The sequence below is a fragment of the Salmo salar genome, chromosome ssa21 (genome assembly GCF_905237065.1).
Source record: "Salmo salar chromosome ssa21, Ssal_v3.1, whole genome shotgun sequence".
Lineage (NCBI taxonomy): Eukaryota > Metazoa > Chordata > Actinopteri > Salmoniformes > Salmonidae > Salmo > Salmo salar.
The window spans coordinates 42,852,501-42,875,312 of NC_059462.1; the positions used below are offsets into that span (position 1 = coordinate 42,852,501).

Here is a 22,812-nt window from a genome sequence, read left to right on the forward strand (position 1 = left end):
CACGAAGAGACAAGGACATCCCGGCCGGCCAAACCCTCCCCTAGCCCGGACAATGCTGGGCCATTTGTGTGACGCCTCATGGGTCTCCCGGTCACGGACGGCTGTGACACAGCCTGGGATGGAACCCGGGGCTGTAGTGACGCCTCCAGCACTGCGATGCAGGGTCTTAGACCGCTGCACCATTCGAGAGCAGACTTTTAAAGAGATACAACGGGGAAAACACAGAATATGTGAGCAGCATTACTAACTGTAATTTGCAGTAATAGTCTGATTATTGATTTTTGTTGTTAAACCTATGACACCAAAAAGACATCAAAAGACTAATTTGGGACCGTCACTGTCATTTCCTCTTGTTTAAAATAACATTGAAGTACATTTTCATATCAAACGGAGGATACAGTTAAATGCTGTCTGTTTGCATACAGTAGTTATTATCTGAACAATTCAAAGAAAGTCATCAAATGGAAAGTACCGCCCACTGACCAACTGTGGCTTTGGGCGGAGACTCCTGTTAACCTCACTACCTTCAGACAATAAATACACTAGAAATATAGGTTGAACAGGGAATAAAGGTCATTGGTTAGTTAATGGCCTTATTCAGAGCTGGGAACTAGGGTCAGGAGTTTCCCTGGCAAGGAAAAACTCTGAACATTTTAGACACATTTCTTTAGGATCCTCCGTCTTGACATACTGAATGTACTATTTTCAGCCCAGGAGGAGTAATGTAGGTGTAGGGGACATCAACAGTAAGAGCGTAGGGGACATCTACAATAAGAGCGTAGGGGACACCTACAGTAAGAGCGTAGGGGACATCTACAGTAAGAGCATGGGGACATCTACAGTAAGCGCGTAGGGGACATCTACAGTAAGAGCGTAGGGGACACCTGCAGTAAGAGTGTAGGGGACATCTACAATAAGAACGTAGGGGACATCTACAGTAAGAGCGTAGGGGACACCTACAGTAAGAGTGTAGGGGACATCTACAATAAGAACGTAGGGGACATCTACAGTAGGAGAATAGGGGACACCTACAGTAAGAGTGTAGGGGACATCTACAATAAGAACGTAGGGGACATCTACAGTAAGAGCGTAGGGGACACCTACAGTAAGAGTGTAGGGGACATCTACAATAAGAACGTAGGGGACATCTACAGTAAGAGCGTAGGGGACATCTACAGTAAGAGCGTAGGGGACACCTACAGTAAGAGCGTAGGGGACATCTACAGTAAGAACGTAGGGGACATCTACAGTAAGAGCGTAGGGGACACCTACAGTAAGAGCGTAGGGGACATCTACAGTAAGAGCGTAGGGGACACCTACAGTAAGAGCGTAGGGGACATCTACAGTAAGAGCGTAGGGGACATCTACAGTAAGAGCGTAGGGGACATCTACAGTAAGAGCGTAGGGGACATCTACAGTAAGAGCGTAGGGGACATCTACAGTAAGAGCGTAGGGGACATCTACAGCATCATCTACAGAATGATGCTAAATGTAAGCTACAAATTGAAGAAAACGAACACTAAAGTGACAGTTATAAATGTAGGTGGGTATTACTGAAAGGGTTTCCCGATAGTGGCTAATATTTAACATGATACAAATTGTGAAATAAAACTACGAAAAGCCTGGGGATTAGGCTATAATTAAAACAACAAATTTGAGGGCACACATTTACAATTCTGAATAACGGCACAGCTATTTATAACCTATGTCACTGTGGAAAAGGGCCGTAATACATGTCATGTTGATGTGATTTTCAGTTTGCTTCCACTTGGCTGGGACCGCAAGACGCGAGTAGTGCGTACGCCCAGTACATCACTGGGGCCGAGCTTCCTGCCATCCAGGACCTCTATACCAGGTCGTGTCAGAGGAAGGCCCTAAAAATTGCCAAAGATTCAGCCACCCAAGTCATAGACCGTTCTCTCTACTACCGCACAGCAAGCGTTACAGATGCACCAAGTCTGGAACCAACAGACCCCTGAACAGCGTCTATCCCCAAGCCTTAAGACTGCTAAATAGCTACCTGGACTACCTGCACTCTTTTCTCTGGACTATCTGAACTCTTTTCTCTGGACTATCTGAACTCTTTTCTCTGGACTATCGGAACTCTTTTCTCTGGACTATCGGAACTCTTTTCTCTGGACTATCTGAACTCTTTTCTCTGGACTATCGGAACTCTTTTCTCTGGACTATCGGAACTCTTTTCTCTGGACTATCGGAACTCTTTTCTCTGGACTATCGGAACTCTTTTCTCTGGACTATCGGAACTCTTTTCTCTGGACTATCTGAACTCTTTTCTCTGGACTATCGGAACTCTTTTCTCTGGACTATCGGAACTCTTTTCTCTGGACTATCGGAACTCTTTTCTCTGGACTATCGGAACTCTTTTCTCTGGACTATCGGAACTCTTTTCTCTGGACTATCGGAACTCTTTTCTCTGGACTATCTGAACTCTTTTCTCTGGACTATCGGAACTCTTTTCTCTGGACTATCTGAACTCTTTTCTCTGGACTATCGGAACTCTTTTCTCTGGACTATCGGAACTCTTTTCTCTGGACTATCGGAACTCTTTTCTCTGGACTATCTGAACTCTTTTCTCTGGACTATCTGAACTCTTTTCTCTGGACTATCGGAACTCTTTTCTCTGGACTATCTGAACTCTTTTCTCTGGACTATCTGAACTCTTTTCTCTGGACTATCTGAACTCTTTTCTCGGGACTATCGGAACTCTTTTCTCTGGACTATCTGAACTCTTTTCTCTGGACTATCGGAACTCTTTTCTCTGGACTATCTGAACTCTTTTCTCTGGACTATCTGAACTCTTTTCTCTGGACTATCGGAACTCTTTTCTCTGGACTATCTGAACTCTTTTCTCTGGACTATCGGAACTCTTTTCTCTGGACTATCGGAACTCTTTTCTCTGGACTATCTGAACTCTTTTCTCTGGACTATCTGAACTCTTTTCTCTGGACTATCGGAACTCTTTTCTCTGGACTATCTGAACTCTTTTCTCTGGACTATCTGAACTCTTTTCTCTGGACTATCTGAACTCTTTTCTCTGGACTATCGGAACTCTTTTCTCTGGACTATCGGAACTCTTTTCTCTGGACTATCTGAACTCTTTTCTCTGGACTATCTGAACTCTTTTCTCTGGACTATCGGAACTCTTTTCTCTGGACTATCTGAACTCTTTTCTCTGGACTATCTGAACTCTGTTCTCTGGACTATCGAAACTCTTTTCTCTGGACTATCTGCACTCTTTTCTCTGGACTATCTGAACTCTTTTCTCTGGACTATCTGAACTCTTTTCTCTGGACTATATGCACTCTTTTCTCTGGACTATCGGAACTCTTTTCTCTGGACTATCTGCACTCTTTTCTCTGGACTATCTGAACTCTTTTCTCTGGATTATCTGAACTCTTTTCTCTGGACTATCGGAACTCTTTTCTCTGGACTATCGAAACTCTTTTCTCTGGACTATCTGCACTCTTTTCTCTGGACTATCTGAACTCTTTTCTCTGGACTATCTGAACTCTTTTCTCTGGACTATCGGAACTCTTTTCTCTGGACTATCGGAACTCTTTTCTCTGGACTATCTGAACTCTTTTCTCTGGACTATCTGAACTCTTTTCTCTGGACTATCTGAACTCTTTTCTCGGGACTATCGGAACTCTTTTCTCTGGACTATCTGAACTCTTTTCTCTGGACTATCGGAACTCTTTTCTCTGGACTATCTGAACTCTTTTCTCTGGACTATCGGAACTCTTTTCTCTGGACTATCGGAACTCTTTTCTCTGGACTATCGGAACTCTTTTCTCTGGACTATCTGAACTCTTTTCTCTGGACTATCTGAACTCTTTTCTCTGGACTATCGGAACTCTTTTCTCTGGACTATCTGAACTCTTTTCTCTGGACTATCTGAACTCTTTTCTCTGGACTATCTGAACTCTTTTCTCGGGACTATCGGAACTCTTTTCTCTGGACTATCTGAACTCTTTTCTCTGGACTATCGGAACTCTTTTCTCTGGACTATCTGAACTCTTTTCTCTGGACTATCTGAACTCTTTTCTCTGGACTATCGGAACTCTTTTCTCTGGACTATCTGAACTCTTTTCTCTGGACTATCGGAACTCTTTTCTCTGGACTATCGGAACTCTTTTCTCTGGACTATCTGAACTCTTTTCTCTGGACTATCTGAACTCTTTTCTCTGGACTATCGGAACTCTTTTCTCTGGACTATCTGAACTCTTTTCTCTGGACTATCTGAACTCTTTTCTCTGGACTATCTGAACTCTTTTCTCTGGACTATCGGAACTCTTTTCTCTGGACTATCGGAACTCTTTTCTCTGGACTATCGGAACTCTTTTCTCTGGACTATCTGAACTCTTTTCTCTGGACTATCTGAACTCTTTTCTCTGGACTATCGGAACTCTTTTCTCTGGACTATCTGAACTCTTTTCTCTGGACTATCTGAACTCTGTTCTCTGGACTATCGAAACTCTTTTCTCTGGACTATCTGCACTCTTTTCTCTGGACTATCTGAACTCTTTTCTCTGGACTATCTGAACTCTTTTCTCTGGACTATATGCACTCTTTTCTCTGGACTATCGGAACTCTTTTCTCTGGACTATCTGCACTCTTTTCTCTGGACTATCTGAACTCTTTTCTCTGGATTATCTGAACTCTTTTCTCTGGACTATCGGAACTCTTTTCTCTGGACTATCGAAACTCTTTTCTCTGGACTATCTGCACTCTTTTCTCTGGACTATCTGAACTCTTTTCTCTGGACTATCTGAACTCTTTTCTCTGGACTATCGGAACTCTTTTCTCTGGACTATCGGAACTCTTTTCTCTGGACTATCTGAACTCTTTTCTCTGGACTATCTGAACTCTTTTCTCTGGACTATCTGAACTCTTTTCTCGGGACTATCGGAACTCTTTTCTCTGGACTATCTGAACTCTTTTCTCTGGACTATCTGCACTCTTTTCTCTGGACTATCTGAACTCTTTTCTCTGGACTATCTGAACTCTTTTCTCTGGACTATATGCACTCTTTTCTCTGGACTATCGGAACTCTTTTCTCTGGACTATCTGAACTCTTTTCTCTGGACTATCTGAACTCTTTTCTCTGGACTATCTGAACTCTTTTCTCTGGACTATCGGAACTCTTTTCTCTGGACTATCTGAACTCTTTTCTCTGGACTATCTGAACTCTTTTCTCTGGACTATCTGAACTCTTTTCTCTGGACTATCGGAACTCTTTTCTCTGGACTATCGGAACTCTTTTCTCTGGACTATCTGAACTCTTTTCTCTGGACTATCTGAACTCTTTTCTCTGGACTATCTGAACTCTTTTCTCTGGACTATCGGAACTCTTTTCTCTGGACTATCTGAACTCTTTTCTCTGGACTATCTGAACTCTTTTCTCTGGACTATCTGAACTCTTTTCTCGGGACTATCGGAACTCTTTTCTCTGGACTATCTGAACTCTTTTCTCTGGACTATCTGAACTCTGTTCTCTGGACTATCGAAACTCTTTTCTCTGGACTATCTGCACTCTTTTCTCTGGACTATCTGAACTCTTTTCTCTGGACTATCTGAACTCTTTTCTCTGGACTATATGCACTCTTTTCTCTGGACTATCGGAACTCTTTTCTCTGGACTATCTGCACTCTTTTCTCTGGACTATCTGAACTCTTTTCTCTGGATTATCTGAACTCTTTTCTCTGGACTATCGGAACTCTTTTCTCTGGACTATCGAAACTCTTTTCTCTGGACTATCTGCACTCTTTTCTCTGGACTATCTGAACTCTTTTCTCTGGACTATCTGAACTCTTTTCTCTGGACTATCGGAACTCTTTTCTCTGGACTATCGGAACTCTTTTCTCTGGACTATCTGAACTCTTTTCTCTGGACTATCTGAACTCTTTTCTCTGGACTATCTGAACTCTTTTCTCGGGACTATCGGAACTCTTTTCTCTGGACTATCTGAACTCTTTTCTCTGGATTATCTGCACTCTTTTCTCTGGACTATCTGAACTCTTTTCTCTGGACTATCTGAACTCTTTTCTCTGGACTATATGCACTCTTTTCTCTGGACTATCGGAACTCTTTTCTCTGGACTATCTGCACTCTTTTCTCTGGACTATCTGAACTCTTTTCTCTGGATTATCTGAACTCTTTTCTCTGGACTATCGGAACTCTTTTCTCTGGACTATCGAAACTCTTTTCTCTGGACTATCTGCACTCTTTTCTCTGGACTATCTGAACTCTTTTCTCTGGACTATCTGAACTCTTTTCTCTGGACTATCGGAACTCTTTTCTCTGGACTATCGGAACTCTTTTCTCTGGACTATCTGAACTCTTTTCTCTGGACTATCTGAACTCTTTTCTCTGGACTATCTGAACTCTTTTCTCGGGACTATCGGAACTCTTTTCTCTGGACTATCTGAACTCTTTTCTCTGGACTATCTGAACTCTTTTCTCTGGACTATCGAAACTCTTTTCTCTGGACTATCTGCACTCTTTTCTCTGGACTATCTGAACTCTTTTCTCTGGACTATCTGAACTCTTTTCTCTGGACTATATGCACTCTTTTCTCTGGACTATCGGAACTCTTTTCTCTGGACTATCTGCACTCTTTTCTCTGGACTATCTGAACTCTTTTCTCTGGATTATCTGAACTCTTTTCTCTGGACTATCTGAACTCTTTTCTCTGGACTATCGAAACTCTTTTCTCTGGACTATCTGCACTCTTTTCTCTGGACTATCTGAACTCTTTTCTCTGGACTATCTGAACTCTTTTCTCTGGACTATATGCACTCTTTTCTCTGGACTATCGGAACTCTTTTCTCTGGACTATCTGCACTCTTTTCTCTGGACTATCTGAACTCTTTTCTCTGGATTATCTGAACTCTTTTCTCTGGACTATCGGAACTCTTTTCTCTGGACTATCTGAACTCTTTTCTCTGGACTATCTGAACTCTTTTCTCTGGACTATCTGCATTCTTTTCTCTGGACTATCTGCACTCTTTTCTCTGGACTATCGGAACTCTTTTCTCTGGACTATCGGAACTCTTTTCTCTGGACTATCTGAACTCTTTTCTCTGGACTATCTGAACTCTTTTCTCTGGACTATCTGAACTCTTTTATCTGGACTATCTGAACTCTTTTCTCTGGATTATCTGAACTCTTTTCTCTGGACTATCGGAACTCTTTTCTCTGGACTATCTGAACTCTTTTCTCTGGACTATCGGAACTCTTTTCTCTGGACTATCTGAACTCTTTTCTCTGGACTATCTGAACTCTTTTCTCTGGACTATCTGAACTCTTTTCTCTGGACTATCTGAACTGTTTTCTCTGGACTATCGGAACTCTTTTCTCTGGACTATCTGAACTGTTTTCTCTGGACTATCTGAACTCTTTTCTCTGGACTATCTGAACTCTTTTCTCTGGACTATCTGAACTCTTTTCTCTGGACTATATGCACTCTTTTCTCTGGACTATCTGCACTCTTTTCTCTGGACTATCTGCACTCTTTTCTCTGGACTATCTGAACTCTTTTCTCTGGATTATCTGAACTCTTTTCTCTGGACTATCGGAACTCTTTTCTCTGGACTATCTGAACTCTTTTCTCTGGACTATCTGAACTCTTTTCTCTGGACTATCTGCATTCTTTTCTCTGGACTATCTGCACTCTTTTCTCTGGACTATTGGAACTCTTTTCTCTGGACTATCTGAACTCTTTTCTCTGGACTATCTGAACTCTTTTCTCTGGACTATCGGAACTCTTTTCTCTGGACTATCTGAACTCTTTTCTGTGGACTATCGGAACTCTTTTCTCTGGACTATCTGAACTCTTTTCTCTGGACTATCTGAACTCTTTTCTCTGGACTATCGGAACTCTTTTCTCTGGACTATCTGAACTCTTTTATCTGGACTATCTGAACTCTTTTCTCTGGATTATCTGAACTCTTTTCTCTGGACTATCGGAACTCTTTTCTCTGGACTATCTGAACTCTTTTCTCTGGACTATCTGAACTCTTTTCTCTGGACTATCGGAACTCTTTTCTCTGGACTATCTGAACTCTTTTCTCTGGACTATCTGAACTCTTTTCTCTGGACTATCTGAACTCTTTTCTCTGGACTATCTGAACTGTTTTCTCTGGACTATCGGAACTCTTTTCTCTGGACTATCTGAACTCTTTTCTCTGGACTATCGGAACTCTTTTCTCTGGACTATCTGAACTCTTTTCTCTGGACTATCTGAACTCTTTTCTCTGGACTATCGGAACTCTTTTCTCTGGACTATCTGAACTCTTTTCTCTGGACTATCTGAACTCTTTTCTCTGGACTATCTGAACTCTTTTCTCTGGACTATCTGAACTCTTTTCTCTGGACTATCTGAACTCTTTTCTCTGGACTATCTGCACTCTTTTCTCTGGACTATCGGAACTCTTTTCTCTGGACTATCGGAACTCTTTTCTCTGGACTATCTGAACTCTTTTCTCTGGACTATCTGAACTCTTTTCTCTGGACTATCGGAACTCTTTTCTCTGGACTATCTGAACTCTTTTCTCTGGACTATCGGAACTCTTTTCTCTGGACTATCTGAACTCTTTTCTCTGGACTATCTGAACTCTTTTCTCTGGACTATCTGAACTCTTTTCTCTGGACTATCTGAACTCTTTTCTCTGGACTATCTGAACTCTTTTCTCTGGACTATCGGAACTCTTTTCTCTGGACTATCGGAACTCTTTTCTCTGGACTATCTGAACTCTTTTCTCTGGACTATCTGAACTCTTTTCTCTGGACTATCGGAACTCTTTTCTCTGGACTATCTGAACTCTTTTCTCTGGACTATCTGAACTCTTTTCTCTGGACTATCTGAACTCTTTTCTCTGGACTATCGGAACTCTTTTCTCTGGACTATCTGAACTCTTTTCTCTGGACTATCTGAACTCTTTTCTCTGGACTATCTGAACTCTTTTCTCTGGACTATCTGAACTCTTTTCTCTGGACTATCGGAACTCTTTTCTCTGGACTATCTGAACTCTTTTCTCTGGACTATCGGAACTCTTTTCTCTGGACTATCTGAACTCTTTTCTCTGGACTATCGGAACTCTTTTCTCTGGACTATCTGAACTCTTTTCTCTGGACTATCTGAACTCTTTTCTCTGGACTATCGGAACTCTTTTCTCTGGACTATCTGAACTCTTTTCTCTGGACTATCTGAACTCTTTTCTCTGGACTATCTGAACTCTTTTCTCTGGACTATCGGAACTCTTTTCTCTGGACTATCTGAACTCTTTTCTCTGGACTATCTGAACTCTTTTCTCTGGACTATCTGAACTCTTTTCTCTGGACTATCTGAACTCTTTTCTCTGGACTATCTGAACTCTTTTCTCTGGACTATCTGAACTCTTTTCTCTGGACTATCGGAACTCTTTTCTCTGGACTATCGGAACTCTTTTCTCTGGACTATCGGAACTCTTTTCTCTGGACTATCTGAACTCTTTTCTCTGGACTATCTGAACTCTTTTCTCTGGACTATCTGAACTCTTTTCTCTGGACTATCGGAACTCTTTTCTCTGGACTATCGGAACTCTTTTCTCTGGACTATCTGAACTCTTTTCTCTGGACTATCTGAACTCTTTTCTCTGGACTATCTGAACTCTTTTCTCTGGACTATCGGAACTCTTTTCTCTGGACTATCTGAACTCTTTTCTCTGGACTATCTGAACTCTTTTCTCTGGACTATCGGAACTCTTTTCTCTGGACTATCTGAACTCTTTTCTCTGGACTATCGGAACTCTTTTCTCTGGACTATCTGAACTCTTTTCTCTGGACTATCTGAACTCTTTTCTCTGGACTATCGGAACTCTTTTCTCTGGACTATCTGAACTCTTTTCTCTGGACTATCGGAACTCTTTTCTCTGGACTATCGGAACTCTTTTCTCTGGACTATCGGAACTCTTTTCTCTGGACTATCTGAACTCTTTTCTCTGGACTATCTGAACTCTTTTCTCTGGACTATCGGAACTCTTTTCTCTGGACTATCTGAACTCTTTTCTCTGGACTATCTGAACTCTTTTCTCTGGACTATCTGAACTCTTTTCTCTGGACTATCGGAACTCTTTTCTCTGGACTATCGGAACTCTTTTCTCTGGACTATCGGAACTCTTTTCTCTGGACTATCTGAACTCTTTTCTCTGGACTATCTGAACTCTTTTCTCTGGACTATCGGAACTCTTTTCTCTGGACTATCTGAACTCTTTTCTCTGGACTATCTGAACTCTTTTCTCTGGACTATCTGAACTCTTTTCTCTGGACTATCTGAACTCTTTTCTCGGGACTATCGGAACTCTTTTCTCTGGACTATCTGAACTCTTTTCTCTGGACTATCTGAACTCTTTTCTCTGGACTATCGAAACTCTTTTCTCTGGACTATCTGCACTCTTTTCTCTGGACTATCTGAACTCTTTTCTCTGGACTATCTGAACTCTTTTCTCTGGACTATATGCACTCTTTTCTCTGGACTATCGGAACTCTTTTCTCTGGACTATCTGCACTCTTTTCTCTGGACTATCTGAACTCTTTTCTCTGGATTATCTGAACTCTTTTCTCTGGACTATCGGAACTCTTTTCTCTGGACTATCGAAACTCTTTTCTCTGGACTATCTGCACTCTTTTCTCTGGACTATCTGAACTCTTTTCTCTGGACTATCTGAACTCTTTTCTCTGGACTATCGGAACTCTTTTCTCTGGACTATCGGAACTCTTTTCTCTGGACTATCTGAACTCTTTTCTCTGGACTATCTGAACTCTTTTCTCTGGACTATCTGAACTCTTTTCTCGGGACTATCGGAACTCTTTTCTCTGGACTATCTGAACTCTTTTCTCTGGACTATCTGAACTCTTTTCTCTGGACTATCGAAACTCTTTTCTCTGGACTATCTGCACTCTTTTCTCTGGACTATCTGAACTCTTTTCTCTGGACTATCTGAACTCTTTTCTCTGGACTATATGCACTCTTTTCTCTGGACTATCGGAACTCTTTTCTCTGGACTATCTGCACTCTTTTCTCTGGACTATCTGAACTCTTTTCTCTGGATTATCTGAACTCTTTTCTCTGGACTATCTGAACTCTTTTCTCTGGACTATCGAAACTCTTTTCTCTGGACTATCTGCACTCTTTTCTCTGGACTATCTGAACTCTTTTCTCTGGACTATCTGAACTCTTTTCTCTGGACTATCTGAACTCTTTTCTCTGGACTATCGGAACTCTTTTCTCTGGACTATCTGCACTCTTTTCTCTGGACTATCTGAACTCTTTTCTCTGGATTATCTGAACTCTTTTCTCTGGACTATCGGAACTCTTTTCTCTGGACTATCTGAACTCTTTTCTCTGGACTATCTGAACTCTTTTCTCTGGACTATCTGCATTCTTTTCTCTGGACTATCTGCACTCTTTTCTCTGGACTATTGGAACTCTTTTCTCTGGACTATCGGAACTCTTTTCTCTGGACTATCTGAACTCTTTTCTCTGGACTATCTGAACTCTTTTCTCTGGACTATCTGAACTCTTTTATCTGGACTATCTGAACTCTTTTCTCTGGATTATCTGAACTCTTTTCTCTGGACTATCGGAACTCTTTTCTCTGGACTATCTGAACTCTTTTCTCTGGACTATCGGAACTCTTTTCTCTGGACTATCTGAACTCTTTTCTCTGGACTATCTGAACTCTTTTCTCTGGACTATCTGAACTCTTTTCTCTGGACTATCTGAACTGTTTTCTCTGGACTATCGGAACTCTTTTCTCTGGACTATCTGAACTCTTTTCTCTGGACTATCTGAACTCTTTTCTCTGGACTATCTGAACTCTTTTCTCTGGACTATCTGAACTCTTTTCTCTGGACTATATGCACTCTTTTCTCTGGACTATCGGAACTATTTTCTCTGGACTATCTGCACTCTTTTCTCTGGACTATCTGAACTCTTTTCTCTGGATTATCTGAACTCTTTTCTCTGGACTATCGGAACTCTTTTCTCTGGACTATCGGAACTCTTTTCTCTGGACTATCTGAACTCTTTTCTCTGGACTATCTGAACTCTTTTCTCTGGACTATCTGAACTCTTTTCTCTGGACTATCTGAACTGTTTTCTCTGGACTATCGGAACTCTTTTCTCTGGACTATCTGAACTCTTTTCTCTGGACTATCGGAACTCTTTTCTCTGGACTATCTGAACTCTTTTCTCTGGACTATCTGAACTCTTTTCTCTGGACTATCTGCACTCTTTTCTCTGGACTATCTGCACTCTTTTCTCTGGACTATCGGAACTCTTTTCTCTGGACTATCTGCACTCTTTTCTCTGGACTATCGGAACTCTTTTCTCTGGACTATCGGAACTCTTTTCTCTGGACTATCGGAACTCTTTTCTCTGGACTATCTGAACTCTTTTCTCTGGACTATCGGAACTCTTTTCTCTGGACTATCGGAACTCTTTTCTCTGGACTATCTGAACTCTTTTCTCTGGACTATCGGAACTCTTTTCTCTGGACTATCTGAACTCTTTTCTCTGGACTATATGCACTCTTTTCTCTGGACTATCTGAACTCTTTTCTCTGGACTATCTGAACTCTTTTCTCTGGACTATCTGAACTCTTTTCTCTGGACTATCTGAACTCTTTTGACTCACCACATACACTGCTGCTGTTTATTATGGATCCGGTTGCCTAGTCACTCTTCCCCTACCTATATGTACATACAGTAGCTACCTCAATGACCTCGTACCCTGCACATCGAATCGGTACTGGTACCCTGTGTATATAGCCAAGTTATCGTTTCTCATTTTGTATTTAATCCTCATGTTTTAATTGTTTCTATATTTTTCTCTCTGCATTGTTGGGAAGGGCCCGTAAGTAAGCATTTCACTGGTAGTCTACACATGTTGTTTTACAAAGCATCTGACAAATACAATTTGACTTGATTTGATGTACACTGAGAGCGTAGGGGACAGTATATTACGGTCTGTGCATGTCAGAGGAAAGCAGAGGAGAGAGAAGAGGAGTCGATTCAGACAGCGATTCATGTAGGGGATGTGTAAGAGCATGTGGTTACAGTGGGTACTGTGTACAGTACCGTGTGCTTCAGGTGGGTTGGCAGAGAGGAAAGAGACAGAGAGGAGTTCGTTCAGAGGGTAATAATAGTTGTTGACCTTGAGGCAGAAAACAGGTATTACCTGTGATGTACACATTTGTCTTACACACATGCACACAGTCTGTCTGTTACGATGTGTTGGTGTACTGTATGAAGTGAGCTCTCTCACGTACATCTCACAACATGACGTGAGATTTGTCAGGTCAAACTATAACTGACATTATATGATATCTGATATCAGAGCATCTCCACTTTACACATAGACAGTGATCAATTTAGTGACGTATCTTGATGCATCGCAATAGTACTGCAAAAAATACTGCATTCATGTATTTTTTATCTGACACGCAGGGGCAACAGTACAGTTATTGTCTAATTCCGTTAATAGCCCCTAAGAATCCAGACTGTTTTAACATAAGGAAAGAGTAATAGAGGGTGTGTCATTGTAGCCACTAACAGAGACATCAAAAGAAGCAGATTCACACACTATTTCAGTTTAAGTCCATGTACAGATGTAGGATCTTAATTTGAGCCAGTTTGCTACAGCAGGAAAATATCCTGCAGCAACAGGAAATGCAAATTATTATGTGGATGATAATTCATGATTTTTTTTGTAAGGGTTGATACATTTTTCATTTGGGCAAATCAAGTCTGACATTTTAAAGTGGACATAACAAACTCTAGAAGCCTTTTGAAACCTGTGCAGGAAAATTCTCAGCAACAAAAGAGTGATCAAATGAAGCTCCTACATCTGTATGTCAGCTGCCTGGTTGTGTCTATTGTTATCATATATCAATGTGAAGCAACTCCCCCAGATAGAATGTTCTGCATACTTTAGTGAACACAAGTAAACTGCACTGTCCTCTTGGCGATGGCAACCATGTGTGCAACAATAAATTACACAGCTATTATGTTTCTCCCCTAGACCTCTTTCATAAACATTCTCACACATACACAGACATGAACACACAAATGCACACACTCCCGCACACACACACACACACACACCACACATTAAAGCATGTGCATATACTTAGACAAATTTAGTCGCACACATATTATTTTGGCCTCTTGGAGGAACTAGACTCATTTCTTTCCAACTCTTTGTTCTTTGTTTAACGAGTTTCTCTTTAGTTGTGTTTTTCAAACATTCTTTACTTAGCCTGAGAGCTGAAAACATCATACAGAAGTGTTTAGTCTGGCTAGCATCCCGGCCAGTGAACTAGTGCTGTGCTATCCTCTGGCTCCTTTCTAACAGGTCGTATAGCGTTTTAGCACAATCTCAAACTCAGTACCAGGTGAAAGCTTTGTTTTGTCCTCTGTAGCTCAGTTGGTAGAGCGTGGTGCTTGTAACGCCAGGGTAGTGGGTTTGATTCCCGGGACCAGCCATACATAAAATGCATACACGCATTACTGTACGTCGCTTTGGATAGAAGCGTCTGCTTAATGGCATATATTATTTTGGCTGATAGAGCCTTTGTGTCTGGTGTTTTGTGGAGAAGTATTCAGTTCAAGCGTTTGGGGTTATGACTGGTGTTTTGTGTAGAAGTGCTCAGTTCAAGCGTTGGGGTTATGGATGGTGTTTTGTGGAGGCTACAGTTCTCACCCTGGGCCTGAGCAGCAGAGTTGTGGGAGTACCCCAGGGCCTGCAGGGCTGTCTCTACCAGCTGGTTGAAGAGGATGTCTTTCCTGACCAGGACAAACTCAGCATGCTCCTCTCTGTGGCCCTCGCTCCTCTCCACCTCCTCACGCTGCATCCCCCCATCCAGCTCTGCCTGCTCCACCACACAGAATACTGGGATCATCAGACCTGGGGGAGGGAGATCAGAACGTAAGGCAAAATAAACAACTTAGGCTAAGCGAGTACAATATTAGGTCTAATTACATAGAATGCTGCTGACTTGGGTGGCTGTTAAATCACCTGTTGTGTATACTAATAGGATTCCAAACAATGCAAAGATCTAAAGTCGCTAATCTAACGGCAAGGATAATCTGGAAGATCTACAGTAGCTACTCTAACAGCAAGACAATTCTTAAGATTATAGGTAATACTAGAAGAATGGACATCCAAAGACATTATAAAAAAGGACCTATAAAAAAACAAAGTGTCTAATAAATGTAAAAGCTTCACACTGCTTTCCATAACTATCTATTCATAACTATCACTATCTATTCCATAACTATCTATTCATAACTATTCCATAACTATCTATTCTTAACTATCACTATCTATTCCATAACTATCTATTCATATCTATTCCATAACTATCTATTCTTAACTATCACTATCTATTCCATAACTATCTATTCATAACTATCACTATCTATTCCATAACTATCTATTCATATCTATTCCATAACTATCTATTCTTAACTATCACTATCTATACCATAACTATCTATTCATAACTATCACTATCTATTCCATAACTATCTATTCATAACTATCACTATCTATTCCATAACTATCTATTCATAACTATCACTATCTATTCCATAACTATCTATTCATAACTATTACTATCTGTTCCATAACTATCTATTCATAACTATCACTATCTATTCCATAACTATCTATTCATAACTATCACTATCTATTCCATAACTATCTATTCCATAACTATCTATTCATAACTATCACTATCTATTCCATAACTATCTATTCCATAACTATCACTATCTATTCCATAACTATCTATTCATAACTATCACTATCTATTCCATAACTATCTATTCATAACTATCACTATCTATTCCATAACTATCTATTCCATAACTATCTATTCCATAACTATCACTATGTATTCCATAACTATCTATTCATAACTATCACTAGCTATTCCACAACTATCTATTCCATAACTATCACTATCTATTCCATAACTATCTATTCATAACTATCACTATCTATTCCATAACTATCTATTCATAACTATCACTATCTATTCCATAACTATCACTATCTATTCCATAACTATCTATTCATAACTATCACTATCTATTCCATAACTATCTATTCCATAACTATCACTATCTATTCCATAACTATCTATTCATAACTATCACTATCTATTCCATAACTATCTATTCATAACTATCACTATCTATTCCATAACTATCACTATCTATTCCATAACTATCTATTCATAACTATCACTATCTATTCCATAACTATCTATTCCATAACTATCACTATCTATTCCATAACTATCTATTCATAACTATAACTATCTATTCATAACTATAACTATCTATTCCATAACTATCACTATCTATTCCATAACTATCTATTCATAACTATCACTATATATTCCATAACTATCTATTCATAACTATCACTATCTATTCCATAACTATCACTATCTATTCCATAACCATCTACTCATAACTATCACTATCTATTCCATAACTATCTATTCATAACTTTCACTACCTATTCCACAACTATCTATTCCATAAATATCACTATCTATTCCATAACTATCTATTCATAACTATAACTATCTATTCATAACTATCACTATATATTCCATAACTATTCCATAACTATCTATATATTCCATAACTATCTATTCATAACTATCACTACCTATTCCACAACTATCTATTCCATAAATATCACTATCTATTCCATAACTATCTATTCATAACTATCACTATATAGTCCAGAACTATCTATTCATAACTATCACTATCTATTCCATAACTATCACTATCTATTCCATAACCATCTACTCATAACTATCACTATCTATTCCATAACTATCTATTCATAACTATCACTACCTATTCCACAACTATCTATTCCATAAATATCACTATCTATTCCATAACTATCTATTCATAACTATAACTATCTATTCATAACTATCACTATATATTCCATAACTATTCCATAACTATCTATATATTCCATAACTATCTATTCATAACTATCACTACCTATTCCACAACTATCTATTCCATAAATATCACTATCTATTCCATAACTATCTATTCATAACTATCACTATATAGTCCAGAACTATCTATTCATAACTATCACTATCTATTAATAACTATCTATTCCGTAACTATCAATTCATAACTATCTATTCCATAACTATCTATTCCATAACTATTTATTCCATAACTATCTATTCCATAACTATCTATTCCACAACTATCACTATCTATTCCATAACTATCTATTCATAACTATCTATTCCACAACTATCTATTCATAACTATCTATTAATAACTATCGATTCCGTAACGATCAATTCATAACTATCTATTCCATAACTATCTATTCCATAACTATCTATTCCACAACTATCACTATCTATTCCATAACCATCTATTCCATGACTATCTATTCCACAACTATCTATTCATAACTATCTTTTTCATAACTATATATATTCCATAACTATCTATTCATAACTTTCTATTCCATAACTATCTATTCATAACTATCAATTCATAACTATCTATTCCACAACTATCTATACATAACTATCTATTCCATAACAATATATTCCATAACTATCTATTCCACAACTATCTATTCCATAACTATCTATTCATAACAATCTATTCCATAACAATCTATTAATAACTATCTATTCCATAACGATCTAATCATAACTATCTATTCATAACTATCTATTCATAACTATCTATTCCATAACAATCTATTCCATAACTATATATTCCATAACTATATATTCCATAACTACCAATTCCATAACTGTCTATTCATAACTATCTATTCCATAACTATCACTATCTATTACATAACTACCTATTCATTAATATCTATTCCATAACTATCTCTTCCATAACTATCTATTCCATAACTATCACTATCTATTACATAACTACCTATTCATTAATATCTATTCCATAACTATCTCTTCCATAACTATCTATTCCATAACTATCACTATCTATCCCATAACTATCAATTCCATAACTGTCTATTCATAACTATCTATTCCATAACTATCACTATCTATTACATAACTACCTATTCATTAATATCTATTCCATAACTATCTCTTCCATAACTATCTATTCCATAACTATCACTATCTATCCCATAACTATCAATTCCATAACTGTCTATTCATAACGATCTATTCCATAACTATCCATTCATAACTATCTATTCCATAACTGTCTATTCATAACTATCTATTCCATAACTATCTATTCCATAACTATCTATTCCATAACTATTTATTCCAACCCTATCTTTTCCTTAACTATTTATTCCAAACCTATCTATTCCATAACTTTCTATTCCATAACTATCTATTCCATAACTATTTATTCCAAACCAATCTATTCCGTAACTATTTATTCCAAACCTATCTATTCCATAACTATCTACTCCATACTTTCTATTTCATAACTATCTATTCCATAACTATCTATTCCATAACTATTTATTCCAAACCTATCTATTCCATAACTATTTATTCCAAACCTATCTATTCCATAACTTTCTATTCCATAACTATCTATTCCATAACTATTTATTCCAAACCAATCTATTCCGTAACTATTTATTCCAAACCTATCTATTCCATAACTATCTACTCCATACTTTCTATTTCATAACTATCTATTCCATAACTTTCTATTTCATAACTATCTATTCCATGCTATCTATTCCATAACTATCTATTCCATAATTATATATTCCATAACTATCTATTCCATAACGATCTACTCCATACTTTCTATTTCATAATTATATATTCCATAACTATCTATTCCATAACTATCTATTCCATAACGATCTATTCCATAACTATCTATTCCATAACTATCTATTCCATAACTATCTATTTCATAACTATCTATTCCATAACTATCAATTCCATAACTATCTAAGTTATTTACATTCATTGAAGGTCAGACATGTACAGTTGGTGGATTTTGGACCCAACGTTAATACAAGCTATTGTGTTCATTAACAGTTCTTTCATATTTCATAATTACACAGAATTCAGTAGACATGCTATGCAATTTGAACGGCCTGGCTGGTGCTAACTTATCGCAGTTTAGCGTCTCCATCTCTTCATTCAAACAAACAGATCACCAACCATTTCGAATCCCACCTTACCTTCTCCGCTATGCAATCTGGTTTCAGAGCTGGTCATGGGAGCACCTCAGCCACGCTCAAGGTCCTAAATTATATCATAACCGCCATTGATAAGAGACATTACTGTGCAGCCGTATTCATCGACCTGGCCAAGGCTTTCGACTCTGTCAATCACCACATTCTTATTGGCAGACTCAATAGCCCTGGTTTCTCAAATGATTGCCTCGCCTGGTTCACCAACTACTTCTCTGATGGAGTTCAGTGTGTCAAATCGGAGGGCCTGTTGTCCGGACCTCTGGCAGTCTCTATGGGGGTGCCACAGGGTTCAATTCTCGGGCCGACTCTCTTCTCTGTATACATCAATGGTGTCGCTCTTGCTGCTGGTGATTCTCTGATCCACCTCTACGCAGACGACAGCATTCTGTATACTTCTGGCCCTTCTTTGGACACTGTGTTAACTAACCTCCAGACCAGCTTCAATGCCATTCAACTCTCCTTCCGTGGCCTCCAACTGCTCTTAAATGCAAGTAAAACTAAATGCATGCTCTTCAACCGATCGCTGCCTGCACCCACCTCACTCATGCTGCCAAACATACCCTCGTAAAACTGACTATCCTACCGATCCTTGACTTCGGCAATGTCATTTACAAAATAGCCTCCAACACTCTACTCAGCAAATTGGATGCAGTCTATCACAGTGCCATCCGTTTTGTCACCAAAGCCCCATATACTACCCACCACTGTGACCTGTACGCTCTTGTTGGCTGGCCCTCGCTTCATACTCGTCGCCAAACCCACTGGCTACAGGTCATCTACAAGTCTCTGCTAGGTAAAGCCCCGCCTTATCTCAGCTCACTGGTCACCATAGCAGCACCCACTCGTAGCACGCGCTCCAGCAGGTATAGCTCACTGGTCACCACCAAAGCCAATTCCTCCTTTGGTCGCCTTTCCTTCCAGTTCTCTGCTGCCAATGACTGGAACGAACTGCAAAAATCACTGAAGCTGGAGACTTATATCTCCCTCACTAGCTTTAAGCACCAGCTGTCAGAGCAGCTCACAGATCACTGCACCTGTACATAGCCCATCTGTAAACAGCCCATTCATCTACCTCATCCCTATACTGTATTTATTTATTTATCTTGCTCCTTTGCACCCCAGTATCTCAACTTGCACATTCATCTTCTGCACATCTACCATTCCAGTGTTTAATTGCTATATTGTAATTACTTCGCCACCATGGCCTATTTATTGCCTTAACTCCCTTATCTTACCTCATTTGCACACACTGTATATAGATTTCTTTTTTTCAACCGTATTATTGACTGTATGTTTTATTTATTCTATGTGTAACTCTGTGTTGTTGTATGTGTCGAACTGCTTTGCTTTATCTTGGCCAGGTCGCAGTTGCAAATGAGAACTTGTTCTCAACTAGCCTACCTGGTTAAATAAAGATGACTGTATGTCTCATCTCTTAATTTGACTGAATATGTAGATTTTTTATAGCTTAACCGTTAGTTTCATAGATAAAGCTGGAACCATGGTAACCGTTCCCAAAGTCACAACGGCCTAAACCATGCCCACACACATGGTTTTCTATGGTGTTCTTCTCTATGGCCCCACTATCCTCTTGGCTCACAGCAACAATTTAATTCATCCTTCACCAATATTCCTCTTTTTACTAAAAGGCTTTTGGTTGCAGGCCACCTGTCGACTAATTAATTAAGGCTTTCACAAGAAATGAGAGTCTGAGCATTAGGCAAACTCCCTGCACTAATAATAAGAGTAGAGCTATACACAGCCACAGCCACAGCCACACACACACACACACACACAGCCACACACACACACACAGCCACACACACACACACACACACACACACACACACACACAGCCACACACACAGCCACACACACACACACACACACACACACACACACACACACACACACACACACACACACACACACACAGCCACACACACAGCCACACACACACACACACACACACACACACACACACACACACACGCCACACACTGCCACACACACGCACACACACACACACACACACACACACACACACACACACACACACACACACACACACACACACACACACACACACACACACACAGCCATACACAGCCATACACACACACAGCCATACACACACAGCCATATGTGTGTGAGAGCTATACCCCCCTCCCCTCCACACAAACACACACCAGCACCATTAGATCTCTCCCTCTCTCTTGTTTTAATCAGTCAATTGCTATATTTCTACTTCCTCTCCATGAATCATCCCGGCTCCCAGTTTGCTGGGCTCTTATGGAGTGAATTACACACTGGAGCTCTGTGTGCCAATTCAAGTAAGTGAATTTCCCCCAACAGGCCAATATAACTGTCAACACAGAGCAGCTACAACCAGCTCTCTCTCTCTCTCTCTCCCCCCTTCTCTCTCTCTCCCTCCCTCTCCCTCTTTCTCTCCCCCTCTCTCTCTCTCTCTCCCTCATCCCCAACCTCGTCTCCTTTCCAACACCTTTCTCTTTTTCCTCACTCTCTCGTAGTTCCCTCTTGCTGTAAGTCAGTCTCCCTCTCTCTCCCTCCCCACCTCACTGTCCCTCTCTCTCTCTCACACTCTCCCCCTCTCTTTCCCTCCCTCCCTCTATCTCTCTCTATCCCCTCCATCTCTCTCTTGTTCTCTCTCCCCCTCCCCCTCTCTCTCCCCCTTCTCTCTCTCCCTCTCCCTCTTCCCCTCTCTCCCCCTCCCCTCTCTCTCCCCCTTCTCTCTCTTTCCCCCTCTCTCTCTCCCTCTCCCTCTTCCCCTCTCTCTCTCCCTCCCTCTCTCTCCCTCTCTCTCCCTCTTCCCCTCTCTCTCCATCTCCCTCCCTCTCTCTCTCCCTCTCTCTCCCTCTCCCTCTTCCCCTCTCTCTCTCCCCCTCTCTCTCCCTCTCTCTCTCTATCCCTCTCTCCCTCTCTCTCTCCCTCCATTTCTCCCTCTCTCTCCCTCTCTCCCTCTCCCTCTTCCCCTCTCTCTCTCCCTCTCTCTCGCTCTATCCCCCTCTCTCTATCCCTCTCTCTCCCTCTCTCTCTCCCTCCCTCTCTCTCTCATCCCCTACCTCGTCTCCTTTCCAACACCTTTCTCATTTTCCCCACTCTCTTGTAGTTCTCTCTTGCTGTAACTCAGTTACTCTCAGTATCTATCACTCTGTCCTCCCTTTCCTCCAGATCTTGTTAGTATGCCCTCTCCCCCTATCACCTCTCCCCATGCCCTCTCTCCCTCCCTCCATCACCTCTCCTCTCTCCCACTATCCCCATCACCTCTCCCCTCTCCCCATATCCCCTCTCCCCCTCCCCCTATCACCTCTCCCCTCTCCCCATCTACCCTTTCCCCGTCTCCCCTCTCCCCTTATCCCCATATCCCCTCTCCCCCTCATCTCCCCTCTCCCCCATCACCTCTTCCCTCTCCCCTTTCCCACTCTCCCCATCACCTCTTCCCTCTCCCCTTTCCCACTCTCCCCATCACCTCTTCCCTCTCCCCTTTCCCACTCTCCCCATCA

The 22,812-nt window shown here is 40.4% G+C and overlaps 1 protein-coding gene across 1 annotated transcript in view; it reads right to left on the reverse strand.

The window, feature by feature from the left end:
- The window catches only part of LOC106582371 (DNA-binding protein SATB2), a 103,700-nt gene that overhangs the window by 46,884 nt on the left and 34,004 nt on the right, over positions 1 to 22,812 (reverse strand). Inside the window, exon 3 of the mRNA XM_045704812.1 lies at positions 14,765 to 14,968. Coding sequence (XP_045560768.1) covers positions 14,765 to 14,968 — 204 coding nt within the window. The remainder of the gene's footprint in view (positions 1 to 14,764; positions 14,969 to 22,812) is intronic.